Source organism: Rhea americana, unplaced genomic scaffold (assembly GCF_003343005.1).
Source record: "Rhea americana isolate MKP2758 unplaced genomic scaffold, rheAme1 scaffold_18, whole genome shotgun sequence".
In the NCBI taxonomy this organism is placed as follows: Eukaryota; Metazoa; Chordata; class Aves; order Rheiformes; family Rheidae; genus Rhea; species Rhea americana.
Window position 1 is genome coordinate 7,536,629 of NW_028185927.1, and position 20,101 is coordinate 7,556,729.

At 47.1% G+C, this 20,101-nt stretch overlaps 1 protein-coding gene across 1 annotated transcript in view; it reads left to right on the top strand.

The window, feature by feature from the left end:
* Positions 1-758: 758 nt before the first annotated feature.
* JDP2 (Jun dimerization protein 2) overlaps positions 759-20,101 on the top strand; it is a 51,934-nt gene continuing 32,591 nt past the window's right edge. The window contains exons 1-2 of the mRNA XM_085301770.1: positions 759-827; positions 2,972-3,228. Of these exons, the coding sequence (XP_085157896.1) occupies positions 3,105-3,228 (124 nt within the window). The 5' untranslated portion in view covers positions 759-827; positions 2,972-3,104. The remainder of the gene's footprint in view (positions 828-2,971; positions 3,229-20,101) is intronic.

Consider the following 20,101-nt stretch of genomic DNA (forward strand, 5'->3'; position numbering starts at 1 on the left):
GTGTCTAGGGACGTTACTGAAGGCAAGTGCTTCACTGAKCATGCCTTCTGGCTCCTCTTTGTCTGATACCATTTGGTCAAGATGTGAATTTGTAACTGCCTTCCTAGTGAAACGCCTTTTATTGCGGCTTTAGTCCCTGCTGTGCAAGGGTACTACAGGAGCACAAGACCCTTGCTTGSTACACCAGAACAGGATTAACACTTGGCTTCTTGATGAACAAATCGATAGTACAATGTGAACATAAGTTGTCTTTGGCAAGAGGGCTTAGCGCTTCAGAGTTGTTATGTTTTAATTTTTTTGTGGTTTTCATAACTTGTAATTTGAGAACCATTTTATTGTACAAATGTTTTCACAAAAAAAAATATATATGCAGCTTATTTGCTGATTTCTAATAGAGAGTTGATATGAATAAGACAATTCAGGAATTTGCAGTGGCCATATATTTGCAATTAGTGCCAACTAATCCCATTTGTAGAATACAGAATTCAGTATAACACCATGCAATTAAAACTCAACAAAATCTTTTCTCCAAAATAGTATAAACTTATGACCACTCTGTCATTCTTTTTTCCTCCCTGTGCTGCATTCTTACTGGCTATTCTATCATCAGACATTGCTGCTGCTAAGGGCCGAACTGTTATATGCATGCATGTGAGAATGATTACCATAGCTAATTTTAGGCATGTGTAGTTGCACAAGGAGTGACCTCACAGGTTCCAATCTTGTCATAAATATAGCTTAATTACTGGATGTTAGATGACAGATTGTGCCCTGCAGGTGATCAGACATGGAATGTGGTAAMGACCAGCTCTGACTCTTAACCAAAGGTTTGTATTTCCTTTTAAAAAACATCATGCACTTAAATAATTACCTGTGTTTATGAGGACAAAGTATTTATTTAATAATGATTTCTACCTGAGGATCTTGGAGCTCCTTTTGGGCTCTGATAATTTAAGTGTTCTGTTCTATTTTGTGTTTTACAATGAGCTTGTTTTAGTATAGCAACTAAGTACTTTCCCATTAACCTCAAATGTGACTAATATGTGAATGTGTGGTTCGCTCCTCTCTCCTCTACTCAGTGTGTTTTAGGTTTCAGTGTATTTCTATTACAGGTGAAAGAAGCATGCCTTGCGTTCTGGAGGTGCAGGTAGTGAGTGTTGTGTCAGTCTTTAATTCCTAGGAAGTCCATTCTGCAAATTTGGACAGGTCCCTAGAAAATTCTGTTGCACAAGTAAGCATTACATTATTGCAGAGTCCTCTCTTGCAGGAGGGCTAGAGTTGTTGACTGTAGTGTTTATCTTCAAATTCGTGTGCATGTGTGCTTGCTTTTTAAATGTGCTGGGCAAAGGCCTCTGAGTGCCTTGAAGGTAGAACCCAAGGCTTCGAACTAGCTCAGTTAGCTGTCCCCAGAACCCTGTGAAGTCTGTGAAGAGTGTGATTCCCATATTAACAGGCAGATAATTGAAGCATTGACACTGCAGTTTTAGGATAGTTTAAACCAGTCTACATTGATGCTCCCGTGGGTCTGCTATCTCCTTTACTCTTGTCCATGTGATTCTGTTTCCTTTCTGGCTTGTGCAATGGTACTTGTCTGACCCTTCAGTGAATTGGTTCAGGAAGCTAAACTAGCACAAAAATGTATTTATTTGGGACTGTTAAATTCCAGCTGGTCTGAGTCCCTGACCAAAATTACTGCAGGGTCAGTCAAATGCTAGTGCCAGAGCAAGGGAAGAGGCAGATYTTGTAGCAGACAGAGCTGCACAGATGCTTGTGGAAGAACATCTTGAGGACGTAAGTGATTTGCCTAAATTCAGTTTGGGAACACCGACTCTTCAGAGTGGGTCCCTTAAAATTGTATTTTTTTGACATGGGGGTGGATCAAACACTTACCCAGAGAGGCTGAGGAACCTCCAACCTTGGAGGTATTCAGAACTCAGCTGGACAAGGTCCTTGAGCAGCCTGCTCTAACTGGCCCTACTTTGAGAAGGGTTGGGCTATGTGGCCTCCAGAGACCTCTTCCAACTTACGTGATTAACTGAGCCTGTGATCAGTAGGATCAGCTGGGTGAAAAAGGGTTCAGGAATAGCAGTGGCAGCCTGTGTGGAAACAGGCCAGTGACAAGGTTTGTGGTTTGTGACAAGGATTTATTCCAGATGTACAAATCATCTCTGTATGAGTATCTCTAAAATGTGTGAATGACAGGCTCCAGCAGATCTAACTGTAGCAGTTTAATGTTTGCTTTAAATCTTTGCTGAATAAAGAGGGTTGCTAGCTCTGTCTCAGGTGGTAGAAAGGAGCCTGTGCTGTAGCCACTGCAGCTCCCAGTTCYGTTAGCTAACAAGCCACTGAGGAAAGGGGCTTTTGCAAAGTTCCCAGATAGCAAGTGAGAACAGCTGGTGTTCCCATTCCTTTCACCGCCCCTGCCAACGGGTGTGTTAAGCCTGGCCAGGAAAGCAGGGTGGTGGGACGGGCATGGGAATGCCTGGAACTGCCGCCGCTGTTCTCATCAGCACACAAGTCAGGTGCCTTAGACAGCAGTTTTAGGTTTTGCCTCCCCTAAACCCAGTTCTTTCCTGGGATCCCAAGAAACATCCATTCACTGGTGATTTTTTTCTCCCATGTCTGATTTTTCTGTACTTACCTCTCTATATAAACCAATATGCTGTAGTTTTTTTCTGCAGCTGATGGAGAGAAGTGTGTAAATGCCTTTGGGGCCATAGAGATTGGTTTCATAGTGAATGTGCAGCATAATGCTAAGCTGTAGCAATGGTGCCCAGTAAAATGGTACGTGGCTACCCACACCTGCTAAGTTACAGCTGTTCCCTCCAGGTCCTATATCAGTGGAAGAATCTTGATGCTACTTTTTTGTGATTTCATCACCAATCCTGTAATGTTACATATATTTCTTAAAGCCCCAGTGCCTGGAGCAATGTGGTTATGTAAAAACTTTTTTCTTTTTTTTTTTTTTTAGGTAGGTGTTTAGATCTCAAGATCAAGGAGGAGAGTTGGGTAATGTGAACCTTGTAGCCTCAAACACTTGAAGCAACCAGCAACATGCCACACTTAAAGCTGCGATATCAAGCCAGTCTCAGGAGCTGCTGGGGATGTGGTTTGTGGACTGTGGGCCAGCAGAAGCGCCCCACCGTGTGGGTGCAGTAGGCCGGGGAGCTCCACTGCCGTCTGCCGCCTTTGCTGGTGGCGCTCGCCCGCTGCCTCCACTCCCAGCCGGTAAGAGCGTCTCGCACGCCCTCTGCCTGCCACTGGCTGGTCAGGTCCCTGTCCTGCTCTGTAGGCTGCGCACCTGAATTGCAGRTCTGGGAGGTCTCGGTATGTTTTTGCAGCCCTACAGGAGTGCGGCTGGTCCAGTGTGTAAGCCTGAGGGCCGCTTTATTCCTCGCCTTTCAGTGCACCCTGCTGGACTCCAGGAAGTGGAGCACTGGGGGAGAAAAGCGTAAGTAAGTAGATCTAGAAGGATATTGAATCCTACAATAGTCTAGGTAGGAAGGGACTACTGGAGACTACCTACAGGTCTGTCTGTCCCGGCAGCCTCGCTCAGGGCAGGTCCAACCAGGACGGGTTGCTCGCGCTGTTGTGCAGTCAGGTTTTGAGTATCTCTGGGAATAGAGATTTCATAGCCTTTCCGGACAACTTGGTCCAGTGTTTGACTACTCTTGAGTGAAAAATGAGGATCCTAAGGACATGCACTAAAGAGTCAGTATTTCTCCATTGCATTTCCAAGTTCCAAATAAATTTTCTGCAAAACAGCTCCTCAGCCAGTTGTCACCGAGCCTGTACTGTTGCATGGGGGAGTTTTTCCATCCCAGGGGCAGGGCTTTGCAATTTGCTTTGCTTGAACCTCCTCCGGTTCGTGTCAGTTCCTTTATCTAGCCTGTTGGGGTCCCTGTGAGTAGTAGCCCTTCTTTCTACCATATGAACCACTACTTGTTGCTTGGTTTAAAGTGTGAACTTTCTGGGAGTGCATTTTACCACATCACCCAGGACGTTACGGAGTATTGGCCCCAGAGCTCGGTGCTGAGAAGTGCCACTCGAACCTGGTTGTTGTTTGGATTTTGTACTGCTGATCAGAACACTTTGAACTTGGTAATCCTGCCAGTTCTCCACCTTTCTACCTTATTATTCACTTACCTGGTTCCTATCTCATTAATTTGCCTGTAAGGCTACTATGGGAGATGTTGTACAAAGCCCCACCAAAGTCAAGGTAAGCGACTGGTTCAGTCAAGTCCAAAGAGCTGATCCTCCAGCCCCAGTSTGAACAGCCAGCTGCCCTGGGGAGCCCCTCCAGCCCTTTCTGCAAAATTTCTACCCCGGTCACTCATCTGATCCTGTTTCAGTTCTCTGTGGCACTATAGTTGACCAGTTCTCTGCACTCTCACCTGTTTTTCCACAGATACCCCCCAGCATAACAAGGGTGCAGATGGACAGTTAGGGTTTTTGTAGAAAGGATGGGTGGTTGACTTGCCCGCAGAGTTCTTGGCCTTGCAGTGCATCTGCTCTGCAGTCTAACTGAATTTCCTTCTCRTGAAGTCTCTTGTCCTTAAGCCTTTTGGAGATGTACACAGGGGAGTTGGAACAGATGATCTCTAAAGGTCYTTTCCAACCTCAACCATTCTGTGATTCTGTCAACCACTTGGAAATGGCTGTGGAGAGCTGAGTGGGTGATGCACCCAAAAACACAGTGTTATAGTCGTGCCAGGTGCAGTTTTAGGAGGGTAACTCCCTTAATGTGTTCAGGTCTGTCGGAACCCAAATTGTCCATGGTGTGACAGGTGCCACAGTGCTTTGCCAGGTCTGTAATTGCTAAGGCATTTCCATAAACAGTCATGCCTCTGGTTGTTTTTTCTCTTCCTCTGTTCTCATCAAAGAAGCATCTATCGGTTTAAACTAATCTGGTCTCTTGACTTCCATTGTACTTGACAGTCTGGTATGTCAGCTACTTGTCACATCAGATCAGAGAACCAAGCCTGCATAGTCTGAGATATATCCCCTTTGTTGTACAGCCTTGCGTTAATGGGCCATTTGTGTCCTGGCTCCAGAATGGCTGATGCTGGATGCCCATGGAGATCCTTTTCAAAATAACATACCTAATTTCTTGATTTTCTTTTCTCGCTGTGGACCATCTTTCTTGACCCCTGTCTGCTAGCATTCAGTGCACTGAAAGCAGAGCAGTGGGAGTCCTGCTTACTGCAGTCTGCTGTGCAATAGGCATAGTCATTGTTGGGCTTCGTAATGATGGTTAATTACTGGGGTTTGAAAGGAAAGAATGTTAGCAAATGCTCAGCTATGGAGCCCTGCTTAATTTATATGCCACAGCCTGTTCTCGAGACCCTCAGAACGAAAATGGAGATACACTAAAATGTACAGGCRGTAACAGACACTGTCTCTCATTTTGTTCATGCTGAGAGCAGTGGCATTTTGGTGTGCTGACTTGTGAGCAAAGGGTGTTAGTYGCAGGTAAACGATATTCCTCCCCTGAGGGGTATCAAACATACTCCTGCCTTTCCATTTGGAAAGCCTGCTGTTGGAGTCATAGAGATGTAGCTGGTCCAGTGAGTGATCTCAAGGGCTCAGAAGGGACAGGCTTTGCTTAGGAGGCCTAATAGGAGCAGTACCTGAGGGAACCTTCTTCGGAGTCTGTTGAAGCAGTTTAGTTGTGTGCCAATTTGGAATTGGGACAGAGGGGACTAGGAAGATGGATGTGGCTAAGGAGGGAACATAGTACATTTTGGGGAATCCCRCTCCACTTTGCTTCTCAGGGCCTGCAGTGAGAAGTGCTTCCTGAGCCTGCCAGTAAGTCCTTCTGCTCGTACTGATCGCCTCTGTCTAAATCCCCCTGTACGTGAGTTAGCTTCTATCAAGGCTGGAAAGGCTGGATGAGTCCAGTCAGGTGTTTGGCTGATGCTTCACAAGGAGCAAGAATTCCTTTGCTTCCTTCTTTCCCTCTATACTGGAGTCTTCCTGCTGATAGGAGAGATGTTAAAGTAAAGTCTGTACAGCCACTCTCAATTCTACCCAAGGCTTTTTTTTTCTTTTTTTTTCCCCCTCCTAGGGAAACCTTACATGCAAAGTCTTGCACTGTACCTTTCAACTCAGGGTCTGTAYCAAGTCTTGCAAATATTGTGTGCATCTGCGAGACTCCTGGAGGGGTTTTATCCTCAGATCAGATGAAGCTGGGGCAAAAAACGTAGGGCAAATCACAGAGCCAGCAACTTTCTTGGCTTCTCCGAGACTGTGGCTCCTCCTGCCCCTCCGGCCTTCAGAAATGTACTCGGCAAAGCTGCCCACATAGAAAAACAAATGCATCCCAAACCAAAACAAACAGAGTTGGGTGTTGGTAGCGAGTGGGCCAACACTGTGCTGGCGTCATCTCTGCTTGCTGCCAGCACGTTGTCATAGGAACAGCTGGATTATTTTACAATCCAGCTGTGGAGCCAATTCTCTAAAGGAGTAGCCTGGAGGGAGGAGAGAGGGGCGGGCAGAAGRGAGCACTGCTGTGTTTGTGCTGGTAACTGGAGGGAGGAGGAGTATTACTGGAGAGAGGGAGGGAAGGGATTACAAGCAAGTGCCATCTACCATAGACTGAAACCACAACCAGTCATTTCCAGATAACTGACTTTCTCCAGCTAGCTGGATCTGGGAATGAAGTGCTGCCCTGTGGGAGAATGGGGGTGAAGAAAAAGGCAAATCTRCTGTTTGCATTAAAACTGATAATGTATCACAGTATGTTGCCCTGCAGGGACTATGGCTTGTCAGCTCTGTGGAGAGCTRTATAGCTGTGCTGGGCCTCCACTACCCCAAAAAGTTGGAGCTGATCAAGTGCTGTGTGTTAACCTACAAGGGAAGAGGTTCATCACCATTTCCCTTACCCTTTCAGGAATATTTGTTAGCTCCGTTTCCTTTCTGTAAGCACCTTGTTCGTGTTCTGAGTTTGCAGAGCACTGAAGGCGTTGTAGGTACCTTGAGTGGAGCTGCAGTCTTTGTGCTTATGAAAGCTGTTGTACTGGAGTAGGTGCRCTCGGTCCAATAGCAAGATGTTTGCACTGTAAGTGAGCTTTGGCCCTTGTGGTTAAGCAAGTCACACTGGTTTTGTGCTCCAGGAGCACTGTGTGATGAGGATTGGTCACAGAAGCTAGATCCTGCAGCAGTTGTCAGAAGGAAGCAGTGCCTTTGGTCTGATAGAGCTGGAGAGAGCTGCTTTTGTAGAAGGGAGATTCAGGCAGCAGCAAAGCTGCCTGCCCGTGAGAGAGCTCCCGGCGCAGGAGCAGTGCGGGAGGAAGGAACATGGAGGGAGTTGACTTGAGGGAATGGGAAATTAGCAACATCAGCAGTTCYGTTGCCTCTTCTGTGTCCAGGGTGTGTTTATGCTTGTGGTGTCTGAAATTAGATTTCCTCACCCCCAGTTTAGCTCAGTTTAATATTAAAGTGGTATCACTGATTTCTAGGGATGCAGATGGCRAGGAAGGTGTGAGTTTCTAACATTGTGGGTTCCTGGTGGCGTGGTGACAAGATGCCACCGGTAGATGGTGCAGCCGTATGAGCCTGGTCCCCAGCAGCCAGCAGGGTGCTGGGGGGACTGGGCAGCATCCCACTGCAGCTCACCTCTGCCAGGCCTAAAGGCAGAGGCAGATTAAGTCTACGTCAGGTAGCACTGGCTGATAGCTCAGGGGGACTCTGGGTGAYGATGTGGCATGGGCTCGTGTTAGCATTCCTGCAGCTGAAAGCGCCCTGCAGTCACAGGGACACTGGCCTGTGGCTCCCTGGGTGGATAAAACCGGCTGCTCCTGGTCCACTGCACTCACTTTATCCGGGCAAAAATGCAAGGGGTGGCAGATGYCTCCTGTCAGCCCCCATTAGTGGGTTCTGGCCCAGCTCAGCTCTAGAGAAGTTTTGCTTATACCTGTCATGAAGAGGGACGTCCATGCAGGATCATGGATTAACTGCCAGGATGGATGGATGAGCCTGCTGTAGAAAGCAGGGCCTTGCCCCCCCCCCGTCATCCTGAGTCCAGCCCTGTCTGCATTGGCAAACAGGGTCTCCCAACAGGCTTCACCCCACTGACTGCTTGCCTGCTAGGTCTGTGGGTTGCCAAGAACAAGGTTTGACTTATTTGCTTGCGCTTCTCTTGGCCATAGAGTAGTTATCAACCTTGTGTAAAAGTCTGGAACAGAAGGGCTGGATCGGCATTCGGACTCTGTCTCTGGCTGCTCTGACAGGCCTGGCTGTCTCTGGAGAGCCTTTTCCAGGACAGCGCCCTCACATGTAATCTTCTCCAGAACTGACACTATGTATCCAGTTTYATTGCTTGATTTTAGAGATGAGTCCATGACAGATGAGAACAACAGGACCCAGGGAACTTYGGACATCCTGGCACTATTTTTTTTATCCTTTGTTGGGATTCAAAAAGACTATTGAGCCTTTTTCAGTACTATTTTTTTTATGCTCACATACATATTGATGATTTATGTGCATGCTAGGGACAGATTTGGAAGGGGAATGTGTCCTGTACCTTGCTGATTYTTAACGTTTTAATAAAATACCAGCCGTATATGGGAAAAATGTTTTAGGCCTTGCAATGTCTTCCTCCATCCCTCCTGCTTTCTCCATTCTTCTGGCTCCTCCCAGTGGTCTCTCCTGTTCCTGCCAGTTAAGACTTACAGCCCCCTTTTGGGGGACAGTGGGCAAGACTTGGGCATTCACGTCCAACCTGACTTTCAGCATGTGGACTGTTTAACCTGGGCTGCCTCAGACTTGTGAGAGAAGCTCCAGCAGACACTCATAGGACAATGTACAGGATTTGGACTTAMTAGTAAAGCTTCTGTTTTGAAAAATGTCTTCTGGGCTTTCTCAGTGGTCCGGTTCTAGACCTGGCCTCTGTTCTGGTGGAGCTGTTTGCAGATGAAAATGGTGGTTCGGATACTTGGGAAGAGGTCAGAATTTGGCCCMTAAAAGATGCACAGAAATTTCTTTGCCTGGCATCTAAATTGGCACTCCAGTTATTTCCACATGTATGAGAAGGTACAGAGATTCCTTGTCTCATTACATTTTTGTTTTAAGACATGTTTGAGGATGCAAGTTGTAGGCAGTGACTAATGAAATACTCAGACATCTTTCCATGATGAGACAGCCACCAGCGTGGAAAATGCTGCTCTTCTTCTGGGGGAATTTTATTTCTTGCTGTTTGCTATAGGGAACCCACTTTCTTGTTCTTTATTCTAGCCTTCAGCAGAAGGGGAAGATTTGGGGGTTTTCAGGCAAATGAGCAGGAGCCTTTTTTTCCTGGAGATTCAGCGGATTCTCAGTGCTGTCACACTGAGGGTAAAGCTTGTGTCCAACTTATTCCTACTCTGAGCTATTACAGATTTACCCAGCTCCGTCTCCCTGTTCTGCTTCTCACCCTAGTGCTGTGCTGTTGATTGGTAAGAAGACCTGTCAGCCCTATTGCTGCTGTGTGTAATTTGTTGAGCTGAGTGACTTTGCCTGACACTGCAGCTCCAGCTATGCAGTGAAGCTGTAGCTGCTGTCAGGGACACTCAGGCAGGTGGCTRGTGCCCATGCAGAGATCAACTGTCAGGATGTGTGATGAGACCAGCAATTGCTGGCTCCCTGGATTTTGTATGTATGCAGTGCAGGGTCTTTGGTCACTTGATAGGCTTTTATTCATCAAAAAGTTGGCCCTGATGGTAACAGTACCGCCAGTCAGTAAAGGTTACTGGTRAGTAGATGTGAGAGCTGAGATGGGGTATGTGAAGGAAGCAGAGAGAAGAGGAAATGGAATTGGTGCAGGGTAATTGCAGGAGGGTCGGGGAGGTGTGACACTGTTTTTTATGGGAAATAAACAGAGTTGGTGTGGGTCCAGGGAGGAGCAGGTAGCTAAGGATGTTATTCAGCTGTGGAATTACTTGGGTTAAACCTAGTTCAGTTCAGCACTTGGAGGGTTGATGATGAATGGTAATGGGGAAGTGGCATGTGATAACTGGACTGTGGTCACAGCTCTGCTCTGGGACTTTCCCCAGAAACAGTAGGTCCCTGGTGAGATGAATGTGAGCCACTGGCAGGTGAGAGAGGGCTCAGCACCCAGCTGCTGTGGCTGCTGTTCCTGCCAGTGATGGTGGTGGTAATGATGTGGGGAGCATGCAGAGCGGAGTTTGCRTGCTGCTCCAGCCTGCTCCAGCTTCTGCCTGTTGTTAGTTGCAGCTCTGCTGGGTGCTCATAGCCAGTGATAGGCCTGGGCCTGCTGTGCTTGCTGCTGAATCCCTGGGAAAGGAGCAGTCCAGCCTCTTTCAAATACTTGTGTGCAGAAGAACACCTGAGAGGTTTAAGAGCACACAAAGCTGTTTTTTTTTTTTTTTTTTTTGCTGCCTGTTTGGTCCTACTCTTCTTGAATGCATTTACTATAAATTCTGAGGAAGACAGCCTCAGCCTTTTTTAGAAGGCTGAGGCAATCTTGGGTATAGGGCAAGGGAGAGTGAGAGCAAAAATTCAACTCAGTGCTCTCACTGTTTGCTGCTGTCACTTGTATTGTCCTGTTTCGCTTTGATACAGAGGTAGTGGCCACCTTTGCCTGCTGGAGCAATGCTCAGGTGTAATACTTTAGGCCATTGGCCTGCTCTAAGTCTGTGCTGCTCACCCCTTTCTTGTCAGGGCCAAATTTGGTGTGCACCCACAAAAGTCAGCACTCAGCTGCACTGTCAGCAGGATTCCCATGCAAATAGGAGCCTCAGGCTCTCCARTGCACTAGTGATTTGTTTGTGCAGGTTTTTCCCACACGTCTGTGTTCAAGAGTGTCCCTTAAGATATCAGAATGCTTTTACTAGAACAGGATCATTAGCAGCTAGGACTTAATGGACATAYTCAGAGTCCCTGATCTTGAACTGGAACCATAGATAAGATCGGTGGTGGTGTATCCTGGCATCTGGTGCTCTTCCAAGCATCAAGTACACCATTGGCCTTTGGGAAATAAAGCATTAGAAATAATTTTGGAAAGCATCAAAGTTCATTCTTTCTGAGAAGGAGCTTCCCTGCTTACATGGTTTTCAGCTAAGCCTGCAGTTGTACTTTTTTCTGAAGGAAACATGGTCAGGCTAGCTTTGTACACCCAATTTAGGCTTTATATAATATCAAACTTACTGTAATCATTTGATGATCAAGAGAAGACTTTATTCTTAAACAAATGCACCTTTTTTTTGCCATGCTTAGAACCTTGGCATTGCAGCCATGAAATCCTGCAAAAGAGATGGGCTTAAAATTATGGATAAATGTGAAACTGATTAGCTTGCCATTGTTGTCTGAGCTGAATGAAGTGCYGAAAAAAGGTAAACAGTCACAGTGAAAGACAGCATGAATCTAAACAAATTCTTTCAGCTTTAGTAATCTGTAGTGCTTCCTTAGTAAAAGAAAGAYTGGGGAATTTTTTGTTCTGAAGCTGGGTCTGTGCTCTGACAACAGCACCACCAAATTGGCATGGTTCTGCAGGGACCTGCTTTTACAAAGAGTTTTTGCCATAGAGCCTGTGCTACAAACTTTCTTGTTTTTGTATGAAACCATTTCTTTGTGCAGGCAATCATGGTAGCTGCCTCTGCTAGGTAGGCATGCAGCTGCATGCACAATGTTTCCTCTTGCTTTGGACTCTTGCCCTTAAGAGATCAGGCCATGAATGATGACGATTTTTGGATTTGCTTGGCAGTAAGCATGATCCCTGAGTGTGCCTTCACTTCCAAAAGTAGTTAGTCAATGGGTTTGTGTTTAGATGAAGAATTTCCTATACTCTGCCCTGCATGGAGCTTGTCAGCTGCAGGGAGGATTGTGATTGCAGTTGTGTATGCCATGAAATTCCCAAGATTCCCATCACCACCCTCATTTAAACATCCACTAGCCCTACTATAAACAAGTGAGAGACACTCACCCTGCACCTTGGCTGAGAGCCAAGGATACCGGCCACTCTGGCTGGAGACAGACAGAAGAGCACAGAAAATAGTGTCAAGCYGTTAATCATCTCAGTGAGGACTGACAGCCACCATCAACAAAAACAGACAAACCTGGAGCTCACTGCTTAATAACCAGTTTAYTTCTCATCAGTTACAATTTGCAGGCGAACTGGGAAGGCAGCACAGTACTGCTGGCAAGCAACTGCCTTTGCTCAACACGTACAAGGTGCCTCCTTACCATGTCCTGTTGCAGCAAGGTGCCTGTAGGGCTGTGAATACAGTTCATGGGCCTCTCAGTTGCTTCTGGCTAGTTTCCTGAGGTGACAAAGCCTATGTAAGTGTGCTCTTTACCGTGGGGTAACTTCTGAACATGCTGGACGGTTTCAGTCAAATTTAAGAGAAGAGTAGAAATTTCCAAGATCGCTACATTTCTACAAGTTTCGTGATGGTCGACAGGTGGATAGAAGAGCAGGCCCAACTTGAGACCTTGCCCCAGGAGAGACATGGAGAGTGAAGCTGGTATGGACCCTTTGTGGCAGCCACCAGCTGCCTATGCCAGGTACACATGGCGTACAACATTGTACGACAGCCAGCATATGTGTACATCTGAACTAGCCACAGCAAGTGATGTTTCTTGCCTGGTAGAAGTTTCATAAAAAATACAGGAAGAGGTGTGGAGGGAAAGCCAGGATGAATGAAGTGTGGGAGAAGTAAAGGACATAAACATTGAATATGGCTCACTGGTTGTATTTTTCTGTTCCAAGATTCTTATCTCTACTGGGTTGTGCCTTTTAATTCTGAAAGAAATCTAGGCATTCTGTGCTTATGAGCCAAGGCTTAGATATACCTCTGTAGCTTCACTCATTRAGTATGAGGCTAACATGGTTGGTGGCATCCTAAATTCCTCTGTAACCACACTTGAAAACACTGTCTCCATCATGATGGACTTTCTGGGAGTTAGATGCAGCCCACCAGTTTTGGCAGGTTCCCAGGGTRGCACAGCTTCTTGTCTTGGGACCTCCTGGGTAGTCTATATTTGCTGTCCCCTTGTCTCAGGTGTGTGGGGTCACAAAACTAGGGGTGGTGCTGCATGGCAGGTGGAGCTGCCTATACAAGAGAGCAGTGATTGATACTGTTTTTGCTGTCTGGTAGTTTGCTATCAGTGCCAGCCTGGACCTTTGTGAACTGATTAGAAGGTGCATTGAGTCGTGAAGCTCTGCACACTCTGCTCCCTGCTCCTCTTGACCCTTATGTACCTGCTCTCTAAACTATGAGCTAGTTAACAAAGTGCCTAGAGCCTCTCTCTGCTGGGGAGTGAGCATGAACAGTGGATTAAGTCTTTCTAATCTCATGTGCTAGGGAATACTTTGGAGCAGTTTGACCATGGCAGATCATGAGGACTGGTCTTGGTGCTCAAGTAGAGGTATGTGAAGCTGCTTCTGCCAGCTCTAGTTCTCTGTGGGGAACAAAACAGAAAGGTGGGARGTGGAGGGGCTGTGCTACTGAGGGCCACTGTTGATTCTTGACAGGTTTCTCCCTAGCAGAAAAACTTTTCTGTGGGTATTGTCTATGCAGAAAGCTCATGGGTCCACAGCCTGAGGTTTCATGGCCCAGACAGCCTCACACCCAAGCAGGAGCCGTGATTTTTGCTGTATGGTGTATTTTACCACAGAACTCTGGAAGGGCTGAAGCTTTGTTTTTTAAGGCAATTGCCTGCTGTACAACTGATTCCAGTGCATCTTCAGGACTAACTGCCCACCCTAGGTAGTCCTCTTTCATCTGTGCCTCGCTGCAGCACTTCCCATCTGGACTAGGTTGCAGGGTTGTCTGCATGTCCTGGGATTCCAGAGTCACCTTGACCAGCTGTCCTCTGCTCTGTTTGAATAAGAGCGCACAACCTTTGCCTGTGGCTCAAGAGTGCAGCCACTTCCTCTGATCACCATATCTCCTGCTTCTGCAAGGTTTTATGAGGAAAACTGGAACTCTCCTGCCAGAGGCAGAGGAGCAAATTCAATCTCCAGGAGACCTAGAATGACGAACAGCTCAGAGAAGGTGTGCTTCCAGGATATGTGCCAGCGCTGAACCAGCACCAAGAAACTGCGGCAGGTTTACAGAAATGCCGCAGGCAAAGCAAGAGCTCCGGTAATTCATGGGCTCCAGGGTTTGACAAGCAATCATCCAGCCTCACCTCTTGTGTAAGCCTGGCTCCTCATTTCGTGTGCTTAGCCTGTCCCACACCCTATCATATGTGCTTGCCAGTAGTGCTTTTGGAAAGTTCACCAGACTCAGTGCAGAATCGAGGCGAGGAATCTACCACTTTACTGGCTAATCAGCTGCACTCTACAGAACAGTGTTTTATTTCTAATCTGAAATTGCCTGGCTGCAGCATCCGGCTGTGATTCCCGTTCTTCCTTTCTTCAGGAGATTAAAGACTTTCCGAGTGTCCCATGTTTACCGCAGGATTACAGAGGAATAAAGGCACTTTCTTCTATTCAAGAGGCTAAAGAGATGGAGCTCATTATGGAGCAAATACTGCAGCTGTCAGCCGCTGGAGTCTCCTTTCTCCATCCTTTCCCAGTGGTCAGCATCGCTTTCTAAGGCAGGAAAGTTATGCTTTTACCAGTGCTGTATATTGGTGTCATGTAACTTTCTTGTCCTTACCCACCATGTCCTTTTCTGGGTTCCATCTGTAAGGACAAAGGCTGGTTTTTATCCGTGTTCCTAAGGGGAAGTACTTGGAGCCACTTTATGTGATGCAATGAATCAAGGAAGGGACAAAAATTAGCTGTGACAATCTTTTTGTTTGTTGTGAGTGCTTTAAAGGGCTAAAAGGAATTAATCACTGGAGGGAAATAGGCTCTCTGGCCTATGCAGAGTCAGGGGGGAGAGAAATGAAAGTGCGCTCAGAGGGAGGAGGGAAAAAGACAGGTCATTGCAATATCCTTGTCAGTACCAAAGTAAATCCCTCTTGAGAGGGGAAACAATAGCAGCAGAAAGCTGCCAGTGCATTGGCATAGCAAAGCCTTAGGAGCAGATCTGTTCCTGACTAAAGGCTGCCAGCTCTGGACCTTTGTGGTTTGTTTGCTTTGGTAAAACCAGTAACCACTGGCATGTGCTTTTTCTTTCTCATCAGTGGAGTCCTTGCTAAACAGGCTGAGTGGTGATACTGAGGGCAGCATCCTAGCAGGAGTGTAGCTGAGCCATTGGATCAAATACTGGACTTCTACCAAACCAGTCCTGTTTTGGAGCAACTGAACTATCTAGTGGGCTGGAAAAAGCTCTGGGGAACCTTGACCAAGGTTGCTAGAGAGCAAAGTTGCAGAGATCCAAGAAGCATCTAGGCAACATCTTCTTACGGTAAACAGAGGAAAGTGTTGCTGTTCTGTGGTCCTTAAGCACAAGGGGGAGTGGATGAGGCTGCCTGGAGCAGGCTGAGAGCCCTGGGAGGTTTTATACTGATAGAACATGTCTGCAGAGGACAACTCCCAGTCTGTCGTGACAACCTGCTAGGGGATCATCACGTGCTTTGAGCACATGCTGTCTGCATCTCCACAGGCTCCTTGCACCTTCCTAGACATGACTGCAGGCAGGGAAGCAGGTCAAAGCATCGGCATTATTAGAAGCAAATCTGACATCTGGGCTGGTCAGTGGAACAGCCCAGGCGTTTGCCTGTTTATTTTTCTTTTGCCTTTTGCTCTCTACAGAAGAAGGTCTTAGTGCATTGCTAACACACTGCTTAATGCTAAATGAAACTCCCACTGTTGTGAGGAAGCCAACTCAGGCGCTTTTAAAGTAATTGATGCTTCTTTGTGATTCTTGGACAGATTAAAACTAAAACCCTTGCTGCCACGTTGTTTTTATCTGTTGTATCAGTAGGTAAATCTGTRGTTGCTAATCTCCAGCATATCAAAGTAGTCTGATTCTGCTCTTACTTGGCCTAACACTCTGGAGTAAATTCATTAATGTTAGTGGAGATGTTTTCTCCTCGCACTGGCACAGTGCTAGTTTGGATGTGTGCCCCCACTGTCCAGAGAGGAGAGCTACAGCCCTCCCCTGCTGCAGCTAGCAAGATCTGTGCAACAGAGATGAGCTTGCTGGAATGCAGAATGTGAGCACATAACTGCTGGGGACTAGAGAGAGCAGCTGTCCTTTCTCAAGCTTGTAACGGTGGTGTCACTGAAAGCAGGTTTTCACTGGGGACTGTTACTTTCCCCAGTGCTTGGTCTGCAGCATCAGGGAAACAGACCTGTTCACTGACCATGGCTTGTTTGGAGAAGTTCTTCAAGGGAATCTGCTCTCCTCCTCCATCTCTCCGCTTCATACCCCTCCTTTGTCATCCTGGTGCCTGGCATCTTGAGCCACTTTCTTTCTTGGCCTGAAAGACAGTGGGGCTCAGAACATTAGGTTCTTTGGAGCAGCTAGGGTCTATTTTTAGCTGAGCTGCTTTTTGAGGGCAGTGGAATAGGTGCAGGTAGTGTGTCCAGGGATGAGGTCACGGGGGTTCATGGCTGCTGAGATGCTGAGCAGAGCTCTGGTGAGTCCGGCAGTGGGAGGTTCGCTAATCCCCCCAGGGGTGTTGCAGGGAGTGGATATAGCTGGTGATACGCACAGGCAGCCAAAACCTGGTGTTGTAATGTCTGAGACGGTCTGAGTTTGGAAAAGGCCCCGATGATATCACCCTGCAGAACTGTTAACGGCAGAATGCAGGAAAGGAAACGTTCACAAGTCCTTTCCAGATCCTGTAAATGAGAGAAGTTAGTGCACTCTCTTCCCATCCCCACCACTCTGCGTGAAAATGGCTTTCACTCAAAGCCAGGCCTCAAAAGAGGAATTTTCTTCCTCCTCTTTCTTCTCCTTGCTGCTGCATGCAGAACTGAAAACTGAGAGCAAAAGGTGCAAGAGCAGTGGCTCTTCTGCACTAGCTCCCTGCAGGGACACTGAACTCTGCATACCATCCTGCCGTTTTGCTTAATCTGCTTCCAGAAGAGATAAACAAGCAATGGTGCTTCCAGTGCTGGCACAGAGCATCCACAAAGGGATTAAGTTCTGCAAGAGTTCTCCCATGCTATTTCTCTTTTTTTTGGCTGCTCTCTGTAGYTCGTCGTACCCCCTGCTGCCCTGTATGGCCACTATCTCCTCTCTGAGCCTTTTCCAAGTCTGCAGCAAAGGTGTGCTTGGCTACAAGATCTTCTTCATTCTTTGTGGCTGTGGTCAGCACAGCACAGCCCCTCTGCTCAAAAAACACCTCTTTTCTGAAGGTGGGAAGTGACTGATGGGGGCAGAGGGTGTTTAATTGCTCTCAGCTCTGCGCTTTTAACATGGTCTATCCACTGTCATGGGGCAGGGCAGGAGGAGAGGCCCCAAGTTGGAGCCAGTTCATGTGAATTAAGTGAGCAATACCCTGTGCTGCACGAGGAGCGAGAAGAGTGATGTCAACCAGTGACTGCTTGAACTAGGCAATTATCTTCATGATTTTTCTCAAACCAAAATGTGGAGAACATGTGTGTGAAATATTTCCCCCCAGAGCTTCATGCAGCAAGACCTGTGGATTGACAGGGCTGGCATGTGAAAGCGGAGCCTGTTAAGCTGCTCTGACAGGGAGAGCTTTCTCTTTTAGCTGGTTATTCACTGCCAACTCAGAGTCCTGCTTTCCCCCTTCTCCAGCGCTCAGGAGTGCAGGCTGGTCTTCTCCTGCTGTCTGTGGTGGATATTGTGTGGAGCTCCCATTCTTGTGCTTGCAAAAAAAGCCAAGTTCACAGGCAGTTTGGGGAAGGGGGAGGCAGATCATGGTCCATACAGCTTTCATGAAACCTCATGTCCTGGACTCACCTCTTTCAGCATGAACACATATTTGCAGACTCYGGCTGAAAAAATGAGGGAGAAAAAGACTAATGATTTGATTATGCTTGTGAGCAGCAGCTTGGTAGCAAGCATGGTGCTACTTTTAAGAAAACAAAGATCAAGAGATGGAATTGATTTTCCAGTATCTTTCACTGCTTTTTGGAGTGCAGCCCAGAGGGCAGGGGTGAGGAACAAGTTAGGCACTGGGTTCGCCTTGCGTTATGGCTGCAAGAAAGGCCATTGTGATTTTCAAGAAAGGCCGTTGTGATTTTCCTCTGTGAGGAGGAAGGTGAGAGTCATTCTCCAGTGAGTTCACTGAGTATCGTAATCTGAATTGAGGGTAGTGGGAGCTGTTGAGAAACTAGGGAGATAGGTTGAGCGTAGTGCTGACCAGGTTAGCCAAGTGATGACAAAGGTGGGGAAGGGGTTATTGTCTCCAAACATCTGCAAGAAGATGGGAATTACATTAACAAAGGGGAGAATTTAGACAACGTCAGGAAAGTACTTCCTAGAAGTGGACTGTGCCTCCCTGGGGAGGGRGTGGGAGTCCTGTATCTGGCAAGATGGGAACAGCAGTAAGTAATAACAACTCTGATTACTTGCCATGTAATGATAACAAATTATGTAAAATAAGGCTTGATAAAGCACTAGAGTTCTCCAATAACAACCGAATGCATAAGGCAGGGGAATGAACGGGGTGGGACTTGGTGGGTTTCTGATACTGGCAGGGAGAACTTGAGAGTTCTGGTGACTTCCATGAGCCTTAAGACCTGTATTTAGAGTTTGTTTCACTGAAAGTTTTGGAGAAGAGGCAATTTTGATTCTTGGGCCCCTTCTCTGAGTCTTTTTATTTGGAGGAGGAGGAGGAGGAATGTGGTACAGCAATGAGAGCTCCTTGCACAGCTATATTTAACTCCCATGTTGGAAGATGCTCCTCTTGCCTTTCCTCTGGTGATGGGTGCTGGGTTTATCTGTGTGTTGCTAAAAGTGTGTGTTTGGAGTGGGAAGATCTCCCAGAAAAGAATGCAGGAAAGCAAGTGTGTGTGTGTAATGTGATCCTAGCCAAAGACTGGAGCAAGGATGGGGAATCGGGTCCAGGAGTATGTGAGAAGCAGCTCCTCTGGGTATGGCAAAGACCCTAGATACTATGGCTGAAGGGAGACCAAGGTTGTAGTTGAGAGGAACAGTTGGGTTGATGAGCCTGGATGAGCACCAGGGCTGAGTCTGAGAGTTACTCTGCAGCTGGTTTCTTGGAAGGACACTAGGAGCAATCTCCTATTTACACGTCAGTGAGAAAGATGGGGTTACGGTGAGGGCTTTTTTAGTGTTTTGGGGCTTTGGCTTGCTAAGTGATGAGTCTTCCATTTAATTCAGCTGGAGCAAGGTGGCAGCATTCTRTCTTCTTTACAAACCTGAAACCTTGGTCTTGCTTGATGTAGGCTGTAGTAGCGCTGAAGGGTTAAAATGTGAAAGGGGAACACTGTTGCTGTGTGTCCTTGGCCATTTGGTGTGTTGATGATTTATGTCCTAAATGATAGTCATAAGATAAAAGGGAAAATATGACTGAGAGGGTGTTGGGAGAATTGAGCCAATCTTGTACATCACCTGCCCAACCAGTGAAAGAGGAAGTATGTGACTCAGGGCCTGGGAGCACAGCACAGGCAGGATGGAGGCGACAGTTGCCTTACAGGAACCCCTGGTCACAGAAATGCTAGGCCAAATGGCACTTAATCCCATAAATGTGAGACAGAGAAACACAAGGAAGAAAGGCAAGAAAAGGAGCTGGTGATGGAAGTCACATTACATTTATCCTGAAACAGGTTTGTGGGAGTGCAGTCATAGCCGCACAAGGAGTTACCTCATAGTCTTCAAGGAAGGAAACACAAAATGAAAATGAACTAGAAGAAAACAGTATTTCAACAGAGTAGCAACAGCATCACCCATAGTCATCCCAAAAGGTGCGGAATTAATTCAGACACTTTTTCTTCCTCGTAGCCCTCCTACCCATTTCGGCAACCAGACCCCAGCATGCCTCTGCTAGGTACTTGCTAAACTCCTGTGCAGAGCCTGAGAGTGCCAGGGACAGAAGAGAAAGGGTGAAGTGTGGGCTCAGGGTTGGATGGGGTGGCAGGCTTTTCCCCTAGCTTGGGCAGGAGGAACAGAGCACCCTTGCTTAGCAGGGTGCAGAAGATCCAGCTGGGAAGCTCTGGGTGGGCCTGGCCTGGCTCTGCTGTCTGATGGCTGCAAACTTAGTGTGGCTCATTCAGGAGGTTCAGCAATGCTTCCAGTTTGCCCTGGTATGCATGTTCTAACTCCTC